Source organism: Pleurodeles waltl, chromosome 3_1 (assembly GCF_031143425.1).
Source record: "Pleurodeles waltl isolate 20211129_DDA chromosome 3_1, aPleWal1.hap1.20221129, whole genome shotgun sequence".
NCBI classification, from domain to species: domain Eukaryota; kingdom Metazoa; phylum Chordata; class Amphibia; order Caudata; family Salamandridae; genus Pleurodeles; species Pleurodeles waltl.
In genome coordinates this window covers 424,407,325-424,427,410 of record NC_090440.1, presented here as the reverse complement: position 1 = coordinate 424,427,410, position 20,086 = coordinate 424,407,325, and the positions used below count along the sequence as shown (strand labels likewise).

Here is a 20,086-nt window from a genome sequence, read left to right as displayed (position 1 = left end):
GAAAGATATCACTGAAAAGTGATATAAAGTGTCTTAAGTCTTTAGAAAGTAAACAAAGTCTCTTTCAAACACAAAGTACCTGGTTTCTGGTGGAAAATCTCCTCAGAGGGCCACAGGAGAAGAGGTACGTGGAAAACTGGGGTGTGCGTCGATTTCTCCTCAGCACACACGGACTTGCGTCGTTATTTTCCACGCGGGGAGTCGTGCGTCGTTTTCCGGCGCGCGGACAGTCTCTTACTGTGGTTTGCGGGGAGTACCAGATGTCCCGGGTCTGTGCGTGGATTTTCCTGCTTGTTTTCCGGCTGCGCGTCGTTCTGCGGGGCTGCGCGTCGAATTTTCGATCTCACGGCAGGCGTCGCGTCGATTTCTCCTGCGGAGTCGGGCGGCGTTGTCCTTGCGAGGCCGTGCGTCAAAGTTTTCATCTCACGGCAGGCGTCGCGTCGATTTCTCCTGGGAAGTCGGGCGGCGTTGTCCTTGCAAGGCCGTGCGTCAAAGTTTCGGTCGTCCCGAAGGCGTCGCGTCGATCAGCGTCGGTGTGCGGCGTTTTTCTTGCCGCGGAACAAGCTGTGCGTTGAAAAGTTCGGCGCACGGAGCGTCCAAGAGGAAGAGAGAAGTCTTTTTGGTCCTGAGACTTCAGGGAACAGGAGGCAAGCTCTATCCAAGCCCTTGGAGAGCACTTTTACAGCCAGACAAGAGTTCAGCAAGGCAGCAGGCCAACAGCAAGGCAGCAGTCCTTTGTAGAAAAGCAGACTGTTGAGTCCTTTGAGCAGCCAGGCAGTTCAGCAAGGCAGCAGGCCAACAGCAAGGCAGCAGTCCTTTGTAGAAAAGCAGACAGGTGAGTCCTTTGAGCAGCCAGGCAGTTCTTCTTGGCAGGATGTAGTTTCTGGTTCAGGTTCTTCTCCAGCAAGTGTCTGATGAGGTAGGGCAGAGGCCCTGTTTTATACTAAGTTGTGCCTTTGAAGTGGGGGTGACTTCAAAGAGTGTCTAAGAAATGCACCAAGCCCCCTTTCAGTTCAATCCTGTCTGCCAGAGTCCCAGTAGGGGGTGTGGCAGTCCTTTGTGTGAGGGCAGGCCCTCCACCCTCCCAGCCCAGGAAGACCCATTCAAAATGCAGATGTATGCAAGTGAGGCTGAGTACCCTGTGTTTGGGGTGTGTCTGAGTGAATGCACAAGGAGCTGTCAACTAAACCTAGCCAGACGTGGATTGAAGGGCACATGAGGTTTTAGTGCAAAGAAATGCTCACTTTCTAAAAGTGGCATTTCTAGAATAGTAATATTAAATCCGACTTCACCAGTCAGCAGGATTTTATATTACCATTCTGGCCATACTAAATATGACCTTCCTGCTCCTTTCAGATCAGCAGCTGCCACTTCAACAATGTATGAGAGCAGCCCCAATGTTAGCCTATGAAGGGAGCAGGCCTCACAGTAGTGTAAAAACGAAGTTGGGAGTTTTACACTACCAGGACATATAACCACACAAGTACATGTCCTGCCTTTTACCCACACAGCACCCTGCTCTAGGGGTTACCTAGGGCACACATTAGGGGTGACTTATGTATAGAAAAAGGGGAGTTCTAGGCTTGGCAAGTACCTTTAAATGCCAAGTCGAAGTGGCAGTGAAACTGCACACACAGGCCTTGCAATGGCAGGCCTGAGCCAGGGTTAAGGGGCTACTGAGGTGGGTGGCACAACCAGTGCTGCAGGCCCACTAGTAGCATTTAATCTACCTGCCCTAGGCACATGTAGTGCACTCTACCAGGGACTTACAAGTAAATTAAATAGTCAATCATGGATAAACCAATCAGTAGTACAATTTACACAGAGAGCATATGCACTTTAGCACTGGTTAGCAGCGGTAAAGTGCCCAGAGGTCAAAAGCCAACAACAACAGGTCAGAAAAAATAGGAGGAAGGAGGCAAAAAGTTTGGGGATGTCCCTGTCAAAAAGCCAGGTCCAACATGACCCCCTACCAGCCTAAAGCCAGGGGAGAACAATCACTATCCTGATGTACTTCCCTGTTTGAGGCGACAGAACAAGGACCCAGGCCCACAACAGCAGGGGCATGCTCCAGTTCTTCGCCTTCCTGACTCCAATTGGATCCCTCTGTCCATACTCTCAGGGCCCACTAAGCCAACCCATGGGGAACCTTTCTCCTTACCTGCGGATCCCATCTGTGCAGCACCTAACCTTACTTTGCTCACAGATGTATCCCAGGAGCAGGATAGTACCACCATGACCAACACAGTGGTGTTGCCCACTCTACCCCCGGGGTGTGACACTTGTCCCCTCCCCATGGATAACTCTGTCCACCCGGACAGCAAGCCACAGTGATTACTGACAGCTGCCAGGGATGAGAGCCAGGCCCCAGGCCTCTCAAAGCTCTCCAACCACTGTGGCTGTGGAGAGTGGGGGGCGGTAGCCCCAGGTGCTGGGCACCCTTTAACCACTCTCCCTTCCACCAGGTCAGGGATGACAGCCTGAACCTGGTCCTCCCCTCTGGGGCTCTGTACCCTCCCTCCTGGAGCGGTACCCCCAGAGTCCAACATGGTCAGGGTGCTTACAGAAGTCGCCCTGTACCATTCCTCCACCAGTGCAGGGCTGTTAACCTGCAACTGGACCTCCAACCTGGGGTCTGTACCTTCAGGTTGGACTAGGGCCCGGGGTGAGGCTTCCCTCCCCCTGCCCTCCCTTCTGGGGTCCAGAACTCTCCAACTAGGAGTGGCCTCCTCAGAAGACAACATGGTAGGGGCACTGTTATCAGTAGCCCCTCCCTCCAGGTCCGGGGGGACACCCTGAACCTGGACTTCCAGCCCAGGGTCTGTACCCTCAGACTGGATCACTGCCTGGCAAACCAGGACTTTCTGGGAGGCACACCTACCCCCCACCAGGTCAGAGTTTAACCTCTGCACCTGACCATTCAACTCAGAGTCACCACCCTGAAGTTGAACAATTGCCTGGCACGCCAGGACTTCCTGGAGGGCACACTGACCCTCCACCAGGTCAGAGTTTAACCTCTGAACCTGGTTCTCCAACCTAGGGTCACCACCCTGAGGTTGGGCAACTGCCTGGCACACCAGGACTTTCTGGGAGGCACACCTACCTCCCACCAGGTCAGAGGTTAACCTCTGAACCCGGTTATCCAACCTAGAGTCAGCACCCTAAGGTTGGACAACTGCCTGGTACACCAGGACTTTCTGGGGGGCACTAGTACCCCCACCAGGTCAGAGTTCAACCTCTGAACCCGGTTATCCAACCCAGAGTCAACACCCTGAGGTTGAACCATTGCCTGGCAGGCCAGGACTTCCAGGGAGGCACACCTACCTCCCACCAGGTCAGAGTTTAACCTCTGAGCCTAGTTCCCCAACCCAGGGTCACCACCCTGAGGTTGGGCAATTGCCTGGCACGCCAGGACTTCCTGGGGGGCACACCTACCCCCCACCAGGTCAGAGTTTAACCTCTGAACCTGGTCATCCAACCCAGAGTCAACACCCTGAGGTTGGACAATTGCCTGGCACAGCAGGACTTCTTGGGAGGCACACCTACCTCCCACCAGGTCAGAGTTTAACCTCTGAACCTGGGTATCCAACCCAGAGTCACCACCCTGAGGTTGAACAATTGCCTGGCACGCCAGGACTTTCTGGGGGGCACACCTACCCCCCACCAGGTCAGAGTTTAACCTCTGAACCCGGTTATCCAACCCAGAGTCAGCACCCTGAGGTTGGACAACTGCCTGGTACACCAGGACTTTCTGGGGGGCACACCTACCCCCCAACAGGTCAGAGTTTATCCCCTGAACCTGGTTAGCCAACCCAGAGTCACCACCCTGAGGTTGAACCATTGCCTGGCAGGCCAGGACGTCTTGGGAGGCACACCTACCTCCCACCAGGTCAGAGTTTAACCTCTGAACCTGGGTATCCAACCCAGAGTCACCACCCTGAGGTTGAATCTTTGCCTGGCATGCCAGGACTTCCTGGGGGGCACTCTCACCCCCCACAAGGGACACACCGTCCCCAAGGGCCACACAAGAGTCTGGTTGGCGCAGGTCTCCCGACCTCTGCCCATCCGGCAGAGTCTGGGTTTCCCCCAAACCAGAAACGGTTTCACCTGGGTTATTCCTGGGGGGCTCTGCTCTCAGAGCTGTCCCCTGACTCTCAAGGTCCTCCACTGGGGTCTGCAACCCCCTCTCAACCCTATGTCTGGACTTCTGCACCCCCTCACTAGGAGGGGTACTGCCAGACACCAGAACTGTTGGGATGCTGGCTACAGTCACCCCACCAAGTTCTTCTGACACTGCGGGGCTTCCCTCAAAAGGTGGCCCTACGGTACAGGCTAGGCTTCCCTCCTGGTGTTCCCTCATGGAACCCTCTAGGACCTGGGACCTACCTGGGACACTACAATCCTTTCCCACCTCACTCGGTTGGGAACCACCTAGACCACTCCCTTCAGGAGCACCCCCAAATGCCTCTTCAGACTCTCTGGTACTCACCCAGAAGTCTGCCTCCATTGTAAGTTCCCTGGGGTCAGAGAACTCACACTCCACCTGGTGTTGGCGTAGCTCTGGAAAATAAGGACCAGACATATGCTCTCCAGCAATTACATCACTCTGCCCTTCACATGTATTAACCACAGTACCCTTCACCCAACCACCCAGTAACTCAACCTTGGAAAAGCACTCTACCTCACCCTTCTGAGACTGGTGAGACAGTATCTGTCTGTCCCTGACACTCGGCCCATACTCTTCTGGGATGTCTCTACACTCTATATCCAGGACGTCCAACAGGGGGGAACCCTTTTCTCTGTCACTCTCTGCTAGAGTCAGTAAAGTGTCCCTCCCCCCAGTAGGAATATGACTCCCTGTGCCAGTTCCCCAATCCTTCTCAGGGACCCTGTGCATAACGGGAACTACCTCATACCCTTGAACCGCCTGGGGTGTGTCAACTCCCTTCTTCAAGTTGGGCACCACATCTCTGGGCTTGTGCCCTTCTTCAGCAGTACCGGATGCAAGATTTTTGCTGCCACCATCTGAACTGGACTCAGCCCTTCCGGCCTCCAGTTTCAGCTCTTTACAGCTCAGCTCTTGAGCTGCAATCTTTTCTTCTTCTAGGGCTAAGAGTCTTTTTGCCTCAACCTCTGCAAGCTACTCCTCTAATTGTTGCTCCTGTCGCCTTTGACTTCGGAGCCATTAATCTATCTCTGGGTCTCTTTCCTCATCTGAGTAGTCTTCCCCCTCATGGGAGCAGTCTTCCTCCTCATGTGCGTAGTCCTCCTCCTCATCTGAGGGGTACTTAGTCATTTGGTTTCTTGCTGCCTCTCTCTCTGCCCATCTTTCCTCCCCCCAGACTATGTAGTTATGTAGCATCTCCGCCTTAGTAGATCTCCTTGCTACAGGAAGGCCCCATTTTCTGCAACGCTTCCTTAGGTCAGCCTTAGTGAGGTGGTCAGTACGAACAAAGAATGAGTAGGTAAGCAATCCCATTCTGATAAGATCTTACCAGCAAAAACCAAAATCCAAAGTCCAAAATATCAATAGTATATCCAGGAGGACATCAGAGAATCAAAAGCCAAAAAAAATGAAAAATCAAGTTGACCTTCAACTGTGGGTAGGTAGTGAAATACTTAGCTACTGTATGTCACTGCACAAACACAAGTCCTATCCTCACCGCTGATCACCAATGTTAGAAATGGGGTTTTTAGTTGGCAGTCAGGTTGCCCTCTGTCCAAGCAAGAACCCTCACTCTAGTCAGGGTAAGTCACACACAATCCAAAATCAGCCTGTGCTCACCCTCCGGTAGCTTGGCACGAGCAGTCAGGCTTAACTTAGAAGGCAATGTGTAAAGCATTTGTGCAATAAATCATACAACACCATAGCATAACACCACAAAAATACACCACACAGGGGGTCATTCTGACCCTGGCGGCCGGTGGCCGCCAGGGCCACCGACCACGGGAGCACCGCCAACAGGCTGGCGGTGCTCCAACGAGCATTCTGACCGCGGCGGTTCAGCCGCGGTCAGAAGCGGAAAGTCAGCGGTCTCCCGCCGACTTTCCGCTGCTCGTTTGAATCCTCCATGGCTGCGGAGCGCGCTCCGCAGCCATGAGGATTCTGACCCCCCCTACCGCCATCCTGTTCATGGCGGGAAAGCCGCCATGAACAGGATGGCGGTAGGGGGGGTCGCGGGGACCCTGGGGGCCCCTGCCGTGCCCATGCCAATGGCATGGGCACGGCAGGGGCCCCCGTAAGAGGGCCCCGAAAAGTATTTCAGTGTCTGCCTTGCAGACACTGAAATACGCGACGGGTGCTACTGCACCCGTCGCACCTTCCCACTCCGCCGGCTCGATTACGAGCCGGCATCCTCGTGGGAAGGGAGTTTTTCCCTGGGCTGGCGGGCGGTCTTTTGGAGACCGCTCGCCAGCCCAGGGAAAAACTCATAATACCCTCCGCGGTCTTCTGACCCCGGAGCGGTATTATGGGGGCGGAATTAGAATCAGCCCCACAGTGTTTAGAAAAATATATAATATTTATCTGGGTATCTTCAGGTCAAAACGATCAAAGTTGCAATACGAATTTGTAAAGATATCACTGAAAAGTGATATAAAGTGTCTTAAGTCTTTAGAAAGTAAACAAAGGGCCTCATTATGACCCTGGCGGGCGGGCGGAGGCCGCCCGCCAGGATCCCGCCCTCCAAATTACCGCGCCGCGGTCAAAAGACCGCGGCGGGTATTACGAGTTTTCCCCTGGGCTGGCGGGCGGTTCCAGTAAAACCGCCCGCCAGCCCAGGGGAAAACGACCTTCTCATGAGGATGCCGGCTCGTAATCGAGCCGGCGGAGTGGGAAGGTGCGACGGGTGCAGTGGCACCCGTCGCGTATTTCAGTGTCTGCAAGGCAGACACTGAAATACTTTTCGGGGCCCTCTTACGGGGGCCCCTGCCGTGCCCATGCCATTGGCATGGGCACGGCAGGGGCCCCCAGGGGCCCCGCGACCCCCCCTACCGCCATCCTGTTCATGGCGGCTTTCCCGCCATGAACTGGATGGCGGTAGGGGGGGTCAGAATCCTCATGGCTGCGGAGCGCGCTCCGCAGCCATGGAGGATTCCAAAGAGCAGCGGAAAGTCAGCGGGAGACCGCTGACTTTCCGCTTCTGACCGCGGCTGAACCGCCACGGTCAGAATGCTCATTGGAGCACCGCCAGCCTGTTGGCGGTGCTCCCGTGGTCGGTGGCCCTGGCGGCCACCGGCCGCCAGGGTCAGAATGACCCTCAAAGTCTCTTTCAAACACAAAGTACCTGGTTTCTGGTGGAAAATCTCCTCAGAGGGCCACAGGAGAAGAGGTACGTGGAAAACTGGGGTGTGCGTCGATTTCTCCTCAGCACACACGGACTTGCGTCGTTATTTTCCACGCGGGGAGTCGTGCGTCGTTTTCCGGCGCGCGGACAGTCTCTTACTATGGTTTGCGGGGAGTACCAGATGTCCTGGGTCTGTGCGTGGATTTTCCTGCTTGTTTTCCGGCTGCGCGTCGTTCTGCGGGGCTGCGCGTCGAATTTTCGATCTCACGGCAGGCGTCGCGTTGATTTCTCCTGCGGAGTCGGGTGGCGTTGTCCTTGCGAGGCCGTGCGTCAAAGTTTCGGTCGTCCCGAAGGCGTCGCGTCGATCAGCGTCGGTGTGCGGCGTTTTTCTTGCCGCGGAACAAGCTGTGCGTCGAAAAGTTCGGCGCACGGAGCGTCCAAGAGGAAGAGAGAAGTCTTTTTGGTCCTGAGACTTCAGGGAACAGGAGGCAAGCTCTATCCAAGCCCTTGGAGAGCACTTTTACAGCCAGACAAGAGTTCAGCAAGGCAGCAGGCCAACAGCAAGGCAGCAGTCCTTTGTAGAAAAGCAGACAGGTGAGTCCTTTGAGCAGCCAGGCAGTTCAGCAAGGCAGCAGGCCAACAGCAAGGCAGCAGTCCTTTGTAGAAAAGCAGACAGGTGAGTCCTTTGAGCAGCCAGGCAGTTCTTCTTGGCAGGATGTAGTTTCTGGTTCAGGTTTCTTCTCCAGCAAGTGTCTGATGAGGTAGGGCAGAGGCCCTGTTTTATACTAAGTTGTGCCTTTGAAGTGGGGGTGACTTCAAAGAGTGTCTAAGAAATGCACCAAGCCCCCTTTCAGTTCAATCCTGTCTGCCAGAGTCCCAGTAGGGGGTGTGGCAGTCCTTTGTGTGAGGGCAGGCCCTCCACCCTCCCAGCCCAGGAAGACCCATTCAAAATGCAGATGTATGCAAGTGAGGCTGAGTACCCTGTGTTTGGGGTGTGTCTGAGTGAATGCACAAGGAGCTGTCAACTAAACCTAGCCAGACGTGGATTGAAGGGCACAACAAGGTTTTAGTGCAAAGAAATGCTCACTTTCTAAAAGTGGCATTTCTAGAATAGTAATATTAAATCCGACTTCACCAGTCAGCAGGATTTTATATTACCATTCTGGCCATACTAAATATGACCTTCCTGCTCCTTTCAGATCAGCAGCTGCCACTTCAACAATGTATGAGAGCAGCCCCAATGTTAGCCTATGAAGGGAGCAGGCCTCACAGTAGTGTAAACACGAATTTAGGAGTTTTACACTACCAGGACATATAACCACACAAGTACATGTCCTGCCTTTTACCCACACAGCACCCTGCTCTAGGGGTTACCTAGGGCACACATTAGGGATGACTTATGTATAGAAAAAGGGGAGTTCTAGGCTACTGAGGTGGGTGGCACAACCAGTGCTGCAGGCCCACTAGTAGCATTTAATCTACCTGCCCATAGGCACATGTAGTGCACTCTACCAGGGACTTACAAGTAAATTAAATAGTCAATCATGGATAAACCAATCAGTAATACAATTTACACAGAGAGCATATGCACTTTAGCACTGGTTAGCAGCGGTAAAGTGCCCAGAGGTCAAAAGCCAACAACAACAGGTCAGAAAAAATAGGAGGAAGGAGGCAAAAAGTTTGCGGATGTCCCTGTCAAAAACCCAGGTCCAACAGTATCCATCTATCCTAAGCCTGAGTAGAAGTCTTTTGTCGATGACGGAAAACACCAAAGTTTTTACATTGTCTACAGTCTTGAGATCTTGACAAATACATTATCACAGCTCTTAGCAAATCCAGTATATATAGGTAAAATGATCTCCTCTGGTTGCCCTTATAGCTGCCTATTGTACCTTCTAAGTGGCAACCACTTAACCTTTACCAAAACCGTCCTGCAAGAAAAGAAAGATCCATCGAGATTTACAGTGTGTAGGATTTAAAGATCTTTCAGCACACAGCCTCAAGACAATGATGATCATGTGATTGTCTAGTGGAAATTCTCCTTGTTGGACTTTTTTGCTTATGCAGGGTTATCCCCAATCTTTTTGCCTCTTGCCTCTTATTTCTTCTGATCTGTTGCTGTTGGCTTTTGAACTCTGAGCACTTTACCACTGCTAACCAGTGCTAAAGTGCATATCCTCTCTGTGTAATTTGTATGTAATTGGTTTATCCATGATTGGCATATTTGATTTACTAGTAAGTCCCTTGTAAAGTGCACTAGAGGTGCCAGGTCCTGTAAATCAAATGCTACTAGTGGGCCTGCAGCACTGGTTGTGCCACCCACATAAGTAGCTCTGTAATCATGTCTCAGACCTGCCACTGCAGTTTTAACTGTAAATTCGACTTGGCAAGTGTACCCACTTGCCAGGCCTAAACCTTCCCTTTTCTTACATATAAGACACCCCTCAGGTAGGCCCTAGGTAGCCCCAAGGGCAGGGTGCAGTGTATGGTTAAGGTAGAACATATAGTAATATGGGTTATATGTCCTAACAGTGAAATATTGCTAAATTAGTTTTTCACTGTTGCAAGGCCTGTCCCTCTCATATGTTAACATGAGGGCTACCTGTAAATCTGATTAAAGTGTAGATTCCCTTTGTGAGCGGATGGCCATGTGGAGTTTGGGGTCTCTGAGCTCACAATTTAAAAATACATCTTTTAGTAAAGGTGATTTTAAGATTGTGTGTTTGAAAATGCCACTTTTAGAAAGTGAGCATTTTCTTGCTTATACCATTTCTGTGACTCTGCCTGTTTGTGGATTCCCTGTCTGGGTCAGTTTGACAGTTGGGCTGGTTGCACCTCACACTAGACAGTGACACAAAGGGAGCTGGGGTGTAGTCTGCATTTCCTGATGAGCCATCTGTGCTAGGAGGGAGGGGAGGAGTGGTCACTTACACCTGAAAGGGCTGTGCCTGTCCACACACAATGCAGTCTCCAACCCCCTGGTGAGTGTCTGGGGCCTGGCCTGGGCAAGGTAGGATTTCACATTCAAAAGAGACCTTACTTTGAAGTAGGCCTACTTCAAAGGAGAAATTGGGTATAAGAAGGGCACCCAAAACCACAGAGTTTAGAAACACTTCTGGAAACAAGAGCAACCTCTGCCTGGCGAAGAGCTGAGGAAGTGGAGCTGCCCTGACTGTGACTGTGCTTTGTGTAGCTATCCTGCCGTTGCTGCTTCTGCCAGGGTAAGAGGGCAAAGACTGGACTGTATGTGCCTTCCATCTTGAGAAGAAATCTCCAAGGGCTTGATTTAGAGCTTGCCTCCTGTTGTTTGAAGTCTCAGTGACAGCAAAGACTTCTCTCTGCCAGCACCTGGAGTCTCTGGAGACACTCCTACTGTGCCCTGTGGTGCCCATTCAGTTCCTGGGACCCTGAAAGGAGAAGCTGGCAGCCTAAAGAAAAGGAAATCTACGCACAGAGCGCCGTGCAGGGAAAAGATCGACGTAACTCCGATCTGCGGCTGACGGAGGCTGGGAGATCGCAACCCGCGCTGTGTGGCTTTCAGATCATCGTGCGGCTGGATTTCCGACACACATACCGCTGGGCATGTAAAAACAACGCAGGCCTGCCCGGATCAGAGAGTGCTGACCGGATCGCACATTGCTCTCCTGCGGAGAGAAGGAACGACACACCCGACCCGACGAAAGGAGAAACGACGCAAGGTCCCGCTCGTGAGTGGAATCGACACATCGCAAGCCCTTTTTGATGCAAACTCGCCCATGCAGGGTTATTTTTGATGCACCCATGGTACATTTTCATGCTAACAGTGTTAGTGTGCGTTTAAAACTACTTAAAGACTCTTTTTGCATTTTTATTGATAACTTGACTTGTGTATTGTGGATTTTTGTCGTTTTGGTCTTGTTTAAATAAATATGTCCTATTTTTCTAAACCTGTGTTGTGTCATTTTGTAGTGTTTTCATTAAGTTACTGTGTGTGTTGGTACAAATACTTTACACCTAGCACTCTGAAGTTAAGCCTACTGCTTTGCAAAGCTACCAAGGGGGTAAGCAGGGGTTAGCTGAGGGTTTTTCTCTTTTACCCTTACTAGAGTGAGGGGCCTTCCTTGAACAGTGGGTAACCTGACTGTCAACCAAAGACCCCATTTCTAACACTCCTGTACTGCTGAACCGAGTGAACCACAAGAGTAGAGAGCCCCAAACTCCTCAAATCCCACCCCTCAACAGCCATACCATCACTTGCTCCTATATGCATCCAGGGGCAGAGGGACTGAACTGAGAGGACTCCAATCCAGCAGGATGGCCAACTCCGGTGCTCTTGCCATATGTCTTAGCAAGGGGAACCACCCCATCCTTAGCCAAAAAGGGGCTACTAGAATAAGGGACAGATCCTCTCTCCTTGATCTGATGAGTACCTTCAGGATCATGGGAGAAAGAGAGGAGAAAGAGTACAGCAGAACTTGAGGCCAAGGATAAGTCAGTGCATTTATCCCCCAACACCCTGGTTCTTGAAATTAGGACAGACATGAAGGAAGAACATTATTATCTGTGGTGGCAAAAAAGGTCTAGCTGAGAAGTAACAAACCTTTGGCATAATTGCCACGACATTGTCCTTCCCTTTGATGCAGGTTGCTGTGACGGACAATAGATGGTTCCCCGTGCAGCACCCTATCTGGAATGACAGATCAGCAAGACTTTGGGACCCCGTTGCGGACAGATTGTTCAAATAAGATTTTGTGACCATATTGTCTGTCCCGACTACAACCACTTGATTCTGTAATTGATGAGAAAAATGAAGGAGGGAGTGAAAACGCTTTTAATTTCTTCCTAATTCGAAGAATGAGGTCTCTCCTCCAAACACTATTCTCTTCAAACTGACTGACTGCCCAACCTGCTTGCATCAGTGGTTAGAACACATGGGGAGGCATGATGAAAGAGATCCGAGTAGGTGGGCCAGAAGATGATGAACCAGTGGTCCCAGATTAAGGCGCACTCACTGGACAATAAAGACACATGCTGCCTTAAAAAGATTACACAAATGGAAATCATGTATATATGAAAACAATGAAAGATAAAAAGACAAATTTGTCAATAACCAAATATCTTACCATGTGACCTTGTGGATGCAGCCATTCTCTCACAGACATCTCTGACTGCTTTCTCATTGAACTACCAGACTCTGAATTATCTGGGTCCTTGCCTGAAGAAATCTGACAAACTCCAGGTTTTATCTGAAAGTGCACTCCAATTAACTTCAGATGTTGAGCTGAGGAGAGATGAAACTTCTCCAGTTTTATCAGAAGATCAAAGTCCCCTAGAGTTCCACAAACCATAGCGATGTGATCCTGAAGAACCATCTTCCAAGGAGAATGGACAAGCCAGTCATCCAGATATGGGCGAATCAGAACTCCTTGACTGTGTAGTTTCGCCACAATAGGTGTCAGAACCTATGTGAGGACTCCCGGAAACGACACCAGACCAAAAGAGAGTGCAGTGAACTGCCAGTGCTGACCCCTGACACAAAACCTGAGGAATTTTTGATGGGGAGGGGGAATAGGGATGTGTAACTAGGGCCGAGGTGTCCTCCATTTCCCTGGAGTCACAGGGTTTCCATCCTGAAGCAGGTTTTCTTGAGAAAAATGTTCAACGTCCTCATGTTGATGATCAAACTGTATTTCCCTGAGTATTTTCTCACCAGGAAGACACAGGAATAGAACCCTTCCCCCATTGGTTTTCTGGGACTGGTCAAATTGCATTGTTTAGAACAAGATCCGATATTTTCTGAGACAAAGCTAAAGTCTCTTCTGCATCCTTAGAAACTGAAACCTGAACCAAGGGTGTGTCTGGAGGTAGTCTTTCGAATTCCAAAATATAGCCCTTTTCCACTGTGTGCAGAACCCAGGCATCTGAAACATTGTCTTGTCAACGCTGCAGAAAAAAGTACAGGCGCCTTCTGACCGGGGGCTTGGAATAGTGAGGAACACTTTCTGGGCTTTGGCGAAGGCAGTGGGGATTTTGAGGTCAGACCACTACCAGAATAAGGCTGATTTGGATTATTTCTATTTGCCTGAAAATTAAACTGATAATTTTTCTGAAGTTTTCCCATCACATTTCTTCAAGAAAGGTCATTCTTAGCTTGGATTTGGGATAACTGAGCATGTTTCTGATTTTGAAAAGCCCTTTTAAGCAGATCTTCCAATTCATCTCCAAATAGCTTCGTGCAGAAAAAGGGCACTTGCATTAACCCAACATTCTGAGCTTCTTCTGCTGTCCAGGCCTGCATCTGGTGCTGGCAGCTATATTGGAAGCAATGGAGAAAGAAGAAGCTCTAAGAATGTCAAATGAAACATCTGAGAGAAACGTGGCCTGTAAGTCCATACTGGAGAATACATCTGTGCACTCCATCCCCTCTTGAACGGCTGTAGTTATGGTCTGAAAAGCATTGACCAGAGACTTGGAAGCATAGACTGCATAGATTGCTGCTCTCAAAGCCAAATTAAGACCAGAGTAACTTTTCTCTAAGGATGATTCTGACTTCTGAGCCACCAGTCAGTGACAAGGACCTCATCGGAAGCTTCAGTAGATCATCCTGCCAGATTAGCCAACATTTAGTCAATTTTAATGAATGGATGAAATAATAAATTCATTCATTAATTAATGCATAAATGAATGAATGGAGGTGTCCTATGCCATGCTCAGCTACTCAGAAAGTGTCCCGGCGCTATTATGCGTACAGAAAAAATGTAGACTCTAGGGGCTGAAGAGGTATGTTTCAGGTGTTTGCAAAAAAACATTCTCATTTGAAGTGTTTCTGAAGTGAACGGGTGACTGATTCTGGATAGAAGCCACACACACAGAAAAAGAAGAACCCCCGCTTAGATCTCTTTAAGCATGGGACAATAATCCATTGGGCCTTCTCCGACTAAAGATTCCTGCCGGGACAGTACAATTGGATTCTTTTTGTCAAATAACGCGGACCAACTCTGTGCAGAGCACGATGAGTAAGCAGTAAAGCTTTAAAAGTGATTGAAGGAATTTCCACATCTTCCGTTGTCAAAGGACATAACCTGGTGAGACGTTTCAGGAGGACAGGCTTATCTGGATTTTACCATTGACATAACAGAAGATCCAGGATTTCCATGTTCTTGGCTAGACATGTAAGAGGATGAAACTGCAATTGTTGGAATAACCCAGAACTAGTAGTCGGCAATTTTTCTTCTATTGGAATATTAAGATTAACGCCCAAGTATCTAAACAGTAAAGAAAGCTCAGGTTTTTGAATAAATTTACTCTTGTGTAGACTCAAGAACTTGAATCTCTTCATCATACTCAGGAGATGGCCACTAAGAAGATAAAGAAGCACGGAAACATCAAATGAAGAGTTAGAACAGGTACTGAAGTTAGAGAGTAATGACTACTTTAGTTATCCCTAGAGTTGTAAAGGGCATCCAACAATGAGGCAGTCAGATATTGCATCTGGCCCTCTGAAAGTTCAAATCCCACAGAAACAGAAGAGGAAATATTCTGCTTGTGCCTTTTACCATGCCCATCATCAACTCCATCTCTTGAGCAATGATGGAGTTTTGAAGAGTGCTTCCTATGCTCCACGTTGAATGACACAATACTAAGCTAGAGCTAACCTTATATAGAGGATCAGAAGGACCCCACTGGTACTGGAGACATGTCTAAAACAATGTACTTCCTCTGGGTCCCGCCATCGCCGCGATGGCCCCAGGTGCAGCGGGCCTGCTCCTTGCCCTATTCCCTTGTTGCCAGCCTTCTTAGGGGCTTTTCTGTCAACCCTCTGTCAATTCTTTGACTTTTGCAGAGCCTCCTGAATAGCGGTTTCATCCCTTGCTTTCTCCTGGGTACTCAATGATCTGTCTGCTTGACTTTCACTTGGGCCTTCGACTGGCTCTTACCGTCTTTTGGCGCAACCATTTCATCCTGCGCCTCGCTGCTTCCAGGCTCATCCTACTCAGCATCTCTTCTACCGCATCAGGCTGCTCGATATGCCCCTGGCCCTCCATGCCTGGTAGTGCTGATGATTACACCTGCCTTCCTTGCTGGATAGGAGGCTGGCACACTTCGCTATGCTGAAAAAAACTGTAGCATCTCAAGCCGCTGTGTAAATGGGCCAAAGGTAATGGACCAGGCTTTCAACGTGACCTGGGGAAATGCAAGTTATGCCCAAGTTGCCCCAGGCCCCCTGCCAGTAAGAAACGTGTGTTGCTCCTCTAGTATGCTCAAACTGGTGTGATGGGACCATCCGCATTTGATACTGGAACAATATCTTCTATTTGCCCACTAGCTGTTCATTAAAAATGCAAGGTTCCTTATTTTCAAAAGTCTTTAGCTGGCGGCAGAAAGGGAGAGATTGCGAACACAGGCTGTGAAACACCAGCTGTAAAGTTGTAGAGTAGCTGTTACCAGAAATGAAGCACTGGCCCTCTAGGAGTGTCTTTCCTTTGGGCCTGGCCATGTCCCCTGAGCTCCGATCTGAAGCTGGGTCGGTTGCAGAGTTGTGTCGCTGCCTGCATACAGGGGTCCTCTGCGCCTTGGTCTCCTGGCCCGTGACGATGATCTGCTGCGGTCAAATAAAAGGCCCATGATGTTGCTCAGTAAAACCACCCCCCCCGCAGACCTCCCGGGCAGCGGTGGTGCAGGTATGCAGATCAACAGAGTGGCATCGCCTGGTGAGGCAGTCCTCTGCTTCTGTTGACCCCCGGGATGTGTACACGGGAGGCGCCCCAGAGAAGCCCGGGCTTTCAGCCGACCACAACCTGGCTCCACTGGCTCCTCAAAATACTGCTCCTCCACCTGTTAGTCTGCCTACTGCCCTGGCGGCAGTAAGGTTGCGATAGCCAGCAGTTTACTGAAACCGGGTCCTATTTATAAGGGGACAGACAGATCTGGGAGTGTGAGAGCCTGTCCTCCCATTGTTTAGCCTAGTCTCTGACTGGCAGCTCCATCAATATCAGTAGTGTAGCAGGAGCAGAGGGAGGGAGTGAGACACTCTAAAGACCACTACCCCATACAGACCCCAGTGGATGTCTTTTACTACCTGGGTAGGTGAATGGACTTTCTTTGCTAGCATAGTACAGCAGGTCCCATTGGTGCTAGGGCTCAGAAGTTTGAGGAGCGCATTGCGACCCAATTGAGGATGTCTGTCACTTCCTGGGTTGAAGGGCTCATTTTCCTGGCTTGAATTAGGGCCCATGAAACCCTTCATGTGTCATTGTGGCTTTGTTAATGTACAGGCAGGTGAAAAGGCCTCCCACGCAGGCAGGATACACAGGTAACAGCTGCTTGTATGATTACTCCGAGATCATCGAGATCATCATCTTTGGCCCCAACAAAACCATATGGGACGACTCCTGGAGGACCCGCACCCACCCCCGCAAACCACGCACGCAACCTCAGCATCATCCTGGACCCCTCCCTGTCCATGACACAGCAAATCAGTGCTCTCACCTCCTCCTGCTTCCTCACACTCCGCACTCTAAAAACAATCCTTCCAATGGATTCCCCCAGAGACCAGGAAGACAGTCACCCATGCACTCATCACCATAGACTAGACTACGGTAACGCCCTCTACGCTGGCACCACACTCAAACTCACACGCAAACTACAGAGAATCCAGAACACAGCTGCGCGCCTCGTCCTTGGCCTCCCCCGCCACGAACGAATCTCACCACACCTCAAAACCCTTCACTGGCTCCCCATAAACAAGAGAATCACATTCAAGATCCTCATCCACGCACACAAATCCCTCCACAACACCGGCCCGACATACCTCAACGGAAGAGTGAACTTTCACACTCCCACCCGCAACATCCGATCAGCCAACCTCGCCCTAGCCACAGTCCCCCGCATCCAATTCACCACCACAGGAGGCAGGTCCTTCTTCTACCTCGCCCCCAAAACCTGGAACTCCCTCCCCACCAACCTCCGCAAAACTAAAGACCTCCTGCTCTCCAGAAAGACAGAAAGAACCTCAAAACATGGTTGTTCGAACAGTGACCCTCATGACCCCCCTCCCCCAAGCGCCTTGAGACCGTCACGGGTGATTTTATTTTATTTGATCTTGTATATCTTGTCTTCCTCTGCCCACCAGCAGGAAGGAAAACTGTTTTATCCGAGCTCTACAGGAGCCAAACAACCAGATTTTCCCAATATGTTATTTTAGGAATATGCTGGGAATAGCAGGCTTTGCTCATGTAATCTGACGTAGTTATCCTAGGTGAAAGAAAACTCTTTGTAAAATGGTTTCTATTGAGCTATGAGGGTTTACATGCCATGTCTTTAGTTCAGTCTTATTCTCGCTATTTTGGTTAAGCCTTGTTTTCCAGGGTTTCCTCTCATTCTTAATGTTCCATAAACTTTGTTTTTTGCCAGGCTATCTGTTTATCACTGTTTCAGTTTTTCAACTATCTTAGATCAATTTGTATTTTTTTCTGCACTCTTGTGTCTGAATGGTGTACCAGTTTTACACCAAAGAAGCTTAACCATGAATTCTTTCAAAATTATGTGGTATGCGTAGTGAAGGATGGGCTTAAAACATGTAAACTAAATCCTGTGATTTGCTCACGTTGTCACTTGATCAATATCCAGGTGCCTCTCATGGGTTTTCTGTTATTGCATCCAGACTTATTACCCAACAATGGACGTATACCAAAAACAAGACACACTTATTGATTTTGGTGCTCGTAACAGTATCCATTGCCAGTGTTTGTTAACAATAGCAAATAAATAAGTAACAAACGGCAATGAATGATTAGAATTGAGAGTGCATTTCTGAAAATATGATACTATGAATTAACACTACCAACGTTTGTAATGGCGACCTCCTGCATAACCCATCGCACCCATCTGGCTACTGCGGTAAACATTTACACGCATATAGATGATAAATGGGTAGGCCATATTTTGTCAGGAGGGGACCTGCCTAAAATGCCACCTTCTATTTCACTTCTAAATGAGATTGAAAAGTTCCTTTTCCTAATGGAGGAGGTGGCAAATATGATTAGCATGTTGTTGATGCCAATGTGTTGTGTATTCTCTATGATTTTAAGAGAAAGCCATAAAGTTATTTAAGGCCATAACAGTTCCTGGACTTTATTTGAGAAGAAGCCAAAGCCATACTAACCACGAAGGACACTGCTTTATCACATCCTGATGAAGGATAAAGTTTTAAAGCATATAAATCCATAACAGATACCATCACTGGAGAATTGTAGACACAGTTATGCGACTTTCTCACGCTTGTGGCTAGAGAGAAACATTAGAAGATTTCAAATTAAACCAATATGGTTGTTCACCTTTAAATATGCAAGCTATTGGTCTTAGCATTGACAGCATCACAGAAATACGAGAAGAGCAAAAGATATTATGTTACATACGGATTTATTTGATCATCTGACAGGGATCCTGCTAACATTTTAAAAATAGATCATGCAATATTCACTAGAAGAAGAACAATATTATATTTGGGTGTTGTTGTATTTAATTGAGATTGAATATTTTCTTAATTCTCTCAGGGCATCCTCTCTTTCACTACTCGATCCCATGAATATGTTTACAGTTCCATCACAGGCAGCCAATTCCTACATAGGTCTTACAAGTAGTAAACAACTATAAAGGATGCTTTTACTTAATTGTAGGATGTGAGTGGATGCGTGAAAAATAAATATGTTGTGAGAAAATATGATTGCTGTGCTTGCCAGCCCCTAGATCAGGAGAATATTTGTTGTTGTATGTCAGTAATACTATCATTTCCTGTTATTCATACACTCTAAGCGAATTGCCTGTGGGGTACATAATGTGAGCGGAATATAGTAACAAGCTGTCAAAGGTCCACTAATAATCGAAGGTAAAGCTTCCCTGCGTCTACCTAGGAACATCCACAAGTAGTGCAGGATTGAGGGACCAATATTTGTCAAACATGTGCCTTTAAAATCTTCTCCTTGAATTTTATTGATGTTTCAGCTGGTTGTATGCTTCTTTTTAGGCTGTTCTGTTTTTCCGCAGTGGTGCTGTGGAATTGATGAACTGTGCTGAGCGAGAGGTAGTCTGCCGATTTGTTGCCTCCTCTGCGTACACACTAGCCTCTCCATGGCAACCAGTGTTTACCCTGGATCAAGAAAATGCATGTTTGATGTTCACAGGTAAAGTTTTAGTTCATTCAATCATATTGAGTTGTAATAGTAATTTTGTCAAAGGGCTGTGCATAGTTACAAACGTGGTACACACAGTTTAGTTAGCAGAAGTAAAACTGAATAAAAAGTAATTATGAAAAAGTGTAGTAACTCAACTGAGTAGATGATGGTGAAGAAGATGAAAGCTGTGGGTGGGGGAAGAACAAGCAGAATGAAGTGGGGTTATTTCATAGTTTAGAAGAGATCACAAAAAATAATGAAAATGAGTTCTACAACACAAGCGGTGAAGGAAAACTAAATGGATCTGAATAGACGAGCAGTGACCAGACAAAAAGGGGAATTTGACATGTCTCCTAAAGTGTTACCCGCAGATTATACAAAGGAAGTAAATGTGAACAGAGAAGTGAGTTGTGAATTTCTGGGAGAATGATATAACTGATCAGAGCTAGAAAGCAGTGACAAAAATACTAGTTACAAGAACTTCATCTGAGCAGACCCAAATTTCCATCCCTAGTTAAACAAGAGCATGCGGAGTTAAGTGCACTCTAAGTAAAAAGTATGATTTATCGCTCAAGCTAATATGGCTAGAACAATGTGACAAAATGAAGGCGGTCTCTCCAGGCATTAGGGCACAATAAAAAGAAGACA

The 20,086-nt window shown here is 48.7% G+C and overlaps 1 protein-coding gene across 4 annotated transcripts in view; it reads left to right on the top strand.

The window, feature by feature from the left end:
• Nucleotides 1–20,086, top strand: part of WDR93 (WD repeat domain 93) — a 360,263-nt gene that overhangs the window by 242,869 nt on the left and 97,308 nt on the right. For all 4 annotated transcript variants that reach the window (XM_069222687.1, XM_069222684.1, XM_069222685.1 and 1 more), the window contains exon 15: nt 19,291–19,447. In XM_069222687.1, the coding sequence (XP_069078788.1) occupies nt 19,291–19,447 (157 nt within the window). The remainder of the gene's footprint in view (nt 1–19,290; nt 19,448–20,086) is intronic.